Genomic DNA, 8332 nt, shown 5'->3' with positions numbered 1-8332 from the left:
GTGTGTGTGTGTGTGTGTGTGTGTGTGTGTGTGTGTGTGTGTGTGTGAAAATTGAAGGCACAAATCTATGTTATAAAAGCCAAGGAGAAAATGGGATTATTCATTTTTTTAAGAGCTATAGCTGGGTAGTTGTGGCACATGCCTTTAATCCCAGCAATGGAACAGAAGCAGGAAAGTCTCTAGGAGCTGAGGGCCTACAGAACAAGTTCCAGGCCAACCTGGGATCCAGTAGCAGAAGCCTGACCTGGCAGTTCTTACGGTAATCTCAGCATGAAGAAGGCTGTTGATTTGAAGTAGCCTAAGCTACAAGTGAGTTCCAGCAGCAGTCCTGTACCTAGTGAGACTGTGGGGAAAGTCCATAGGAGAAAATTCCAGTAACCAAAAACTCTCCGAACAAATACTTGTAGAGGTATTTTAACAGCAGATGTCCATTAGAACAGTAGATGTACATTATTCTGTGGAATACTATTGTGGGAACTCCATGTAGAGGTCAGATGTGGTGGTGCCTGGGAGGCTGAGACAGGCGGATCTCTGAGATCAAGGCAGTCCAATCTACCAAGCAAGCTCCAGGCCAGCTGGGGCTATGTAGTGAGACCATCTCAAAAACAACAGAACAAAAAAAAACAGAATACTTTTCCAGAAATGGTTTAGTGGCTGAGGCTCTATGGTTAAAGTGCTTCTCAGCAAGTCTAAGGAGTAGAGTTCTGAGGACCCCACTTCAGATCCCCAGAACCGTGGACATGCCCGGTAGACCTGCTGCCCACCTGTAATCCCATCCTCCCTAGAAGTCAGGGATTACCAGCTAGCCAGGAAAACTAGCCTGATCATCGAGTTCTGGGTCTCATTTTCGTTTTTCAAAATAGAGTTTGTCTGTAGCCCTGGCTGTCCTGGAACTAACTGATTGTGTAGAACTGGCTTGTAGGCTGGCTTCAAACTCATAAAGATCTGCCTGCCTGTCTTCCAAGTGCTGGGATTAAAAGCCTGCACCACCACCTAGGGAGAGACCCTGTTTTAGTAATGTGGAAGAGGAAAGTGATTGCTAACATTAGTTCTTTGCCTCCACATTGTAGGCTCATACAGGTATATACATACATACATGCGTGGGATCCACTGCTCATATATACATGAAGATACAGAGAGAAAAAATCTTTTAGACCAACAAATGTTTATTAAGTATCCACTTGTTACGCACCATTATACTGTAATTAAGAAGTGCATACATACTTATTTGTCTTCAAGTCTGAGCTAGGGACCAAGGCACACAGTCCCTACCCCTGAGGAACATGGCAGGGTAAAGGTAGGTGGCAAGTAACCTCATGATTACCTATTATTCAGAGCGATAAGGGCATTGTCAAAACCTGTCATCCCCATCACTGAGTATTTTACCACCAGAGAAAGTGTCTGCCCTTTAAATTTTAAAAAAAAAAAAAAAAAAAAAGGAGCCACGGTGACTGCTGCCTGTGCCTATGTTTTCTGCACATCTCCACTTGCAGCAGCATCCAGACCACACCAAGCTAGCACTGTCCCTGAGGTGGGTGTTATTGTTAGCAACACTTACAGAATATAGGAGAGGAGCCAAAATGTGGTCACTGTCATACAATTTGTAACAGGTAGGGCCAGTCTCATTCCTGGATTCACTTCCTTTTTAACCTCCATACAGGATCTTGCCTTACCTTTGAGCAGACAAGAATCACTATGTAAAAGGAAACTTCACTTTAAACATCACTTTAGCATACACTTTTTGGCATATAAGTTTAGGATTTTAAACAGCACAGAGAAAATTTGATTCCTGTCTAAAAGCTCTGATCAAAATGAGGTTGGGTGAATCCTGGCACTCTGAAGGCATAGGTAGGCAGCCGGCGAATCTGAGTTCAAGGCCAGCCTGACCCATACAGAGTGAGTGTGAAGACAAATTCTTAGAAGCTTTTCCTTCCCTTCCCCCTCACCTTTGTTTCTATGTGTCTGTCTGTCTCTCTGTCTCTCTCTCTCTGTCTTCCCATCCCCACACCCACTCCCACCCCACCCCTGGGGAGAGGCTTTTCTGACCTCTTGGTGTGTCAGACAGCCTGGTGGGGATGCTGAATTTTCAGGGATTAGTTCCTGGCCTGGAGAGGCTTGGTTTCCCCTTTCTGTCATTTGTACCCCCTATCATCCTGATTTTTGGGGGGATGGGAACCCTATTTTGTTGTCGTTATTTTTTGAGACAGGGTTTCTCTGTGTAGCCCTGGCTGTCCTGGAACTCACTCTGTAGACCAGGCTGGCCTTGAACTCTGAAATCTGCCTGCCCCTGCCTTCCAAGTGCTGGGATTAAAGACGTGTGCCCCCACTGCCCGGCCTGATTTTTTTTTCCAATCTAGTATTTGGGGGGTGGGTGTCAGGATTAGAAGTTAGGGGTAGTGGCAGAAAGGTAGGAAGATAGTTTATCTGATGGAATCTCTGGATTTCTCTGTCTGAAGAGGGTTCTGTCTGCTATTAGGGAAAGGAGCTGAGTGCATTTCAGTTGGCAGATAAGCTTGTTGAGTCTGTGCAGTGTTGCTATTACTTACTGGTTTTTTATTGGAGTGTTTTTGGTTTGAGGAGGGTGGTGGCGGTGGTGTTTTGTTTTGTAATAGGCTGGTCTCAAACCTATAGCAATCCTCCTGCCCCAGTCTCTCAAGTACTGGGGTTGTAGGCAGGACTGCATCTTTTGTTAAGGTCTGTTTCCCACTCATATCTAATGTGGTGAAGGCCCACGATGCCTGGTTTTTGTTTGTCTCCCAGCCTCACTGCTGGGCTTATCTCATCCTGCCCTGCCCCAAGGAACACCTCTCACCTGCATTGTCCTGTCTGCCTGGTAGGCCAAGTGGGCTTATTAAAGACTGGAAATGGTGGCTCTCGTCAGAGACACCCACCCTTTCCTCTGTTTTGGAAAAGAAACTCTCCCAGGCTTATCCACTTCCCTCCAACTTTCCTAGAAAACAGACAGGTTACATTGGCAGAGGTGAGCAGCAAGTTAGTTATCTGGGTGGGCAGTGGTGGGCACATAAGAAAGGGTGTTCTAAGGGTAGATGGATGCTTTGTTCATCTTTAAAAGTGTTTCTGCTTTGGCTTTAATCATTTCTCATTCCCAACTCTGCTGTTTCCCTTCACTTAATTTGGGTCTTCCAATCAGGCAGCTGTAACTGTCCTCTCCACCTGGCCCCTTTGCCCTCTGGGAAGACTAGGAGAAAGCACCCTGGCCCTGGAGCACTAGCCGGCTGTAGCTGTTGTAACCTGAGAAAAGAAGGGAAAAGGCCTAGCCTCTGGAGCCAGTTGACTCCCTGTGGCCTGCCAGAGGATAAGAACCTTGCTCACTCAGCTCCCTCCCTCTTTCCCCTCCCCTGCTGCATCAGGGCCCTCCCCCATCCGCACACACGGGCTGCTGGGTAAGTGGCAAGATGGCTCCCCTGCATGTCTCCGGCTGATCGCTGCCGCTTTGCCAATACAATAGAGCCAGCTTACTACCAGCAACCTGGCCCTCTTCCTCCTCTTCCTCCAGAGAGACCAGTCCAGCCGAACTCGGGGTTTGCCGTGAGGACTTAAACGCTTATCTCTTAAACGCCCGATCTATTTTAGCCTCCCCGCTCCACCACCACCTCCCCTTCCATTTACCATTTTTTTGGATTCCCCAGTTGCTGCATCTTGATTCTCTCTCTGGATCGGGTGACTGGGAGGAGGTGGTGGGATCTCGGGGCAAGGAAGGTGGTTTGTTTGTTTCGGGGTTTTTGTTTTAATTTTTTTAGGATTTTTTTGTTTGGTTTTTGTTATTTCTTCCATTCCAGAAAGGGATAAACAGCACTTCCAGGGGGAGAAAAAATAATGATGTTCTCAGACAGCAGAGCAGGGTGAGAGCCTCGCATCCCCATGTGTCCTGCCCCACCTCGCCGCTGCCTCCTCCTCAGCTTCCTCCTGGCTCTCCCTGTCTTTCATTTTGATCTGTTTTCAGGCATTCCGCTTTCTCCCTTTGTCCTTCCTGCTCGGTTTCTAATTGGCCCCAGTTGCCCTCTCTGAGCAATAGGTTGTTTGTTTTGGTTTGGGTTTTTGATAAGCCTTTCTTCAAGATTTAAGCAGAAAATCACGTGTTCTATGGGGGCCTGTTAGCTGGGGGCCCAATCCTGACTGCCCCCTCCCCCTCAGCTTTGCATCTCTCCCTGCCTACACTGGAGAGGCTTTTCTGACCTCTCGTGTGTCACACAGCCTGGTGGGAATGCTGAATTTTCTGGTACTAGATCCTGGCCTGAGGAGGCTTGGTTTCCCTTTTCTGTCACTTGTATCCCTGATCATCCTGATTTTGATTTTTGTTTTAATCTGGTTTCTTGGGGTGTCAGGATTAGAAGTTAGGGATGGTGGCAAAAAAGTAGGAAGATAGTTTATCTGATGGAATCTCTGGATTTCTTTGTCTGAACTGAGTGCTAACTTGTGAGAGTGGGTTCCATGTTTAGGGGGAGTTGTCTAGTGTGGGGGAGGGCATTACTGATTTGGGAGGCCAGCCCTCTTTATCTCTTGGAAGTTGGAATGAGGGAATGGGAGTGACTGGGTAAGAGTCAAATGTAAGAACAGTGTCTGCTCTGAGCAGGTGAAAGTGGCCTGATTCCTCAAGTTTTCATACTTTAGTAGTTTAGGTTTTCCTAGGAGGAGAGAGAAGTGGGAACACTTACCAACTCCATACCCTGCCCTATATATAACCCCTCACTCTTCTGTTCCTGGTGTCTGAGCCCACGTGGATCATCAGACCCTTGCTAATTAGCAGTAGATTAAACACAAGGTCAGGATCATTTGCTACACCTATGCCCTTTTGAAAGTCTTGGTTTTCTGTTTTTTTGTTTTTGTTTTTGTTTTTTTTAATAAAGGAAGCAGGTTTCCTTTAGGTTCTTGTGTAAATTAAGGTGTCTTGACCAGTGAATAGGGAGGCTATAGCCTTATAGACAAATTGAGGTCACTTTTGAAGGACCTTTCAGAGGAAAATGTTGGTTTTGTGCAAGAGAACTGTGTAGTTAGTACCTAAGACCTCTGAGTGCTGGGTACCCACATAAAGGTAGCAGTGTTGTCCCTGTCTGGTACTAAGCAGCCATGACCACTGTAATCTGTGTTTTTCCCCCCCAAGGAAAACATTCCCACTTTCCCATGGTGGTGGAGTTCTAGTCTGATCTAAAAGGCTACAATCCCACCCAAGTAAGGAGCTATTGGATTTATGGCCCCAAAGCTAACATCTTGCTTTCTCTTCCCCTTCACTCTCTCCTGCCCTTTCCTTCAACCTCTTCCATCCTGTCAGTGAAGAGAAGGAGGAAGTGACCATGGACACCAGTGAAAACAGACCTGAAAATGAGGTGGCAGAGCCTCCTATGCCTGTTGCAGACCAAGTCAGCAATGATGACCGCCCAGAGGGCAGTGCTGAAGAAGAGGAGAAGAAAGAGGTAACTAGCCAAGCCACCTATTGGGGAGGGTGGGCAGAGCGTGGGCCTCGGGAGAATAGGCCATCTCAGTGATCCCTCTTACACAGTGGGATGACTTAAAGGGGACAAGGCAGGGCAAGGATAGGGCAAGGGAGAAATCGCTGGTTTAGCAAGGGATACCCCTTATGGACAAGGTCTTTGATTTCCTTTCTCTACGTGAGAAGTAGTAGTACGTACTAGCTCCTAATTTGGAAGTCTGTTAATGGCCCTTTTTAAACAAAAACAAAAAAAAACCAAGTGCAGCTTTCTTGCTGCTGAAGCTTCTGTGAAGCTAACTCCTTGAGCTTTCCCTCCTTTTTAAAAGCTTAATGGCACTCAACGCCACCTAGTGGGACTTTGGGTCTCTTACCAAGTCAGCCATGCTGAGGAATTTTTGTTGCTCTTCTGCCCCCCAGTGGTCTAATTACTGAAGTGTAGCTTCTTAGAAACCCAAGGGGTGAACCAGAAGTCCCTCTGTCTTAGGGTTGTTTTTTTGTTGTTGTTGTTGTTGGTGGTTTTTTTAGTTTTTGGTTTTGGTTTTGGTTTTTTGGCACATATATTACCGTTTTTTCCTGTACCCAATTCAAGAGGCTTCCCCCATTGGAGCCAGCGAAGTCTTCTTGGCCCTGAAAGAAATAGAATTAGCTGGGTTTGGGAGTGGTATTATTACAGGGTGGGAGGGGCTGTTGTGTGTGTAGCCTTTCTCTGGTGTGTGTTGCGGGGGTGGGGGCCGGTGAAAGTGATTTGATGTGCAGAATATTATTTATTACAAGGTCCTTCTTCCCCGTAAAACTTTGTCCAAGTACCTCATGTACGGTAATCCGCCCGTAAAATATAACCCTGCCCAACTGGCCAATCGCTGATGCCGCCTCTACCTCTGGACCCACCCGATGCTACTGAGCCGCCCAATCAGAGCCGAGTCTGCTATCCAGGTGTCTTGGCCAGAGGGGGCATGTCTGTGGGCTTCTGTGATGGGCCCCTTTTGCCTCCCTGTCTTGCTTACATCAGGGGGCTAAGAAGAGCACTGTTCTGGAGAGACTTGTATTGAAAACAAAAGGCATTTGGAAAGGGGTGGACTTGAATCATCTCCCTACTCGGGACACCCCAAGAAGAGTTTGTGCCAGTGCTGGGGCGCCTGCCCACATGCCCTTACCTATCAAAGACTGTGGGTTGCCTTGTTTGCTACAGACTGCTGGGATCCCCATCTAGGGACCAAAAAACCTAAGAGAGCCAAATGTTCATGAAGACAGTATCATGCTGTAAACACTTGAGTGGGAGCCCTGCAGAGAAGTCTAGGGTCTGTACCCCAGGGATTTAAAGCTGATGACAGCCCAGCCCATTTGTCACCACCTGCTCATCAAATGGACTTTCCTTTGGTCCCTGCTGTCCACGGTGAAGGGCAGAGGCATGTTGGTTGCTCCAACTTCTCCTCCATCCCTGGAGGCAGGGACTCACTCATCCACCTGACTGGAACCACTGTCTGAGCTGGAGTCCCTGAAGAGATGCCAACTACAACCCAGAAGACATACTCTGAACTTGCTGCTGAATGTGTACCGGGTCCTGGGGAATTTCACCTACTACTGCCACCCCAGGCTACCTTCATCAGAGGCACCGTGATCCTACTCGGTGACAGGACCTCTCCCCAGATACACTCAGAGGAGGAAGGGACTTTGGAGTTGTCATCTGGATCCCAAGTGTTGGGTGGTGGCATTGCTGCAGCTTGCCACTGGTGGACATAGGGTCGTGCCTGCCTCATGAAAGGCAAGGAGCAGTCCTGCTACTCACAGGCCATCTCATCAGGGACTGCACGATGAGCCCTACAGGGCCAGGACTGATGTTCTGCCCCCATCCCCCCCTCTGCCCCTCGCTGAGGCTGGCCATCGCCAGTGAACTGTTTTGACATCTTGGAAACTGGGCAGCGTCCCCCCACACGTTTCCCTCCCGCCCCCCCTGCGCCCCTGGGAGGACTCTGGCAGTGCCACGCTGACTACCACGCCGTGCGCCCACCTTTTTTGCCAACCCAACCCCCCACCAATTGCACAACGCCTAGCAGGGAGGGCTCATTCTGATTGGACCGGCGGTTGACTAGATACAGTACACAGTGAGGTGCGATTGGCTGAACTGAAGATCCCAGGTGTGAGATGGTACCTGGAACATTTGTCATATTCCTAGTTTATTCTTTTATTTTCTACTTCTTTAATCTTTTTTTTATTTGTTTTTTTTTTTTATTTCCTTGTTGAGTTAGTTTATTTGGTTCGTGGTTTCTTTTTTGTTTTGTTTTGATTAAGTTTTTTTGGTTTGGTTTTTTGGGTTTTTTTGGTTTGTTTTCTTTCTTTTTTGTTTTTGTTTGTTTGTTTGTTTTTTGGTTTTTGTTTTTTTTTTCCTTTTCTCACTAACTTACCCATCATGAGCAACCTAGCTAGGGGTCAGGCTGGCCCTTAACACAGACCAAGGAGACTTGGTTAGATGACACAGTGGGGCTGGGGGTGGGAGGGAAAAGGAGATTAAGAGGGCTCTGCCCTGCCCTTTAGAAGGGTGGAAGGGTGGTCTTAGTTTTTCCAGAAATAAGCACCTAAATCTAAAAGTGCCCCCCAGCCCCTTGCCCCTGCTCTGTCTGTAATATTAGTCCCACTGTGTATCTGGGAAGAGGCTTGCCCAAATCTGTCTGGATTTGTTTTGGTTTTGGTCCTTGGCCAGAGCCCCTGGGTTTGAGCCCTGTTTGAGGGGAGCATTAAGGCTCTGCTGGAGTAAGGGCGGGGGTTGGGTAGGCTGAGGCTCTCCTTGGATCAGCCTGCCCTTTACCAAAACCTCCTTAAGTAGACAAGAGAAACTTAGACATTCTCATTCTCTCTGCTACCTGTCAGCTTAGGTGCTTCATCTAC

The 8332-nt window shown here is 47.8% G+C and overlaps 1 protein-coding gene across 5 annotated transcripts in view; it reads left to right on the top strand.

Annotated features, from left to right (window-relative positions):
• The window catches only part of Acin1 (apoptotic chromatin condensation inducer 1), a 45422-nt gene that overhangs the window by 29981 nt on the left and 7109 nt on the right, over positions 1-8332 (top strand). For 4 of the 5 annotated variants that reach the window (XM_028788472.1, XM_028788471.1, XM_028788469.1 and 1 more), the window contains one exon: positions 5291-5432. In XM_028788472.1, coding sequence (XP_028644305.1) covers positions 5291-5432 — 142 coding nt within the window. Of the gene's footprint in view, positions 1-3403; positions 3550-5290; positions 5433-8332 lie in introns of those variants that run through there. The other variant, XM_028788473.1, reaches the window with a different exon arrangement.

Source organism: Grammomys surdaster, unplaced genomic scaffold (genome assembly GCF_004785775.1).
Source record: "Grammomys surdaster isolate TR1022 unplaced genomic scaffold, NIH_TR_1.0 125750, whole genome shotgun sequence".
NCBI lineage: Eukaryota > Metazoa > Chordata > Mammalia > Rodentia > Muridae > Grammomys > Grammomys surdaster.
This window is presented reverse-complemented; position numbering and strand designations above follow the sequence as displayed.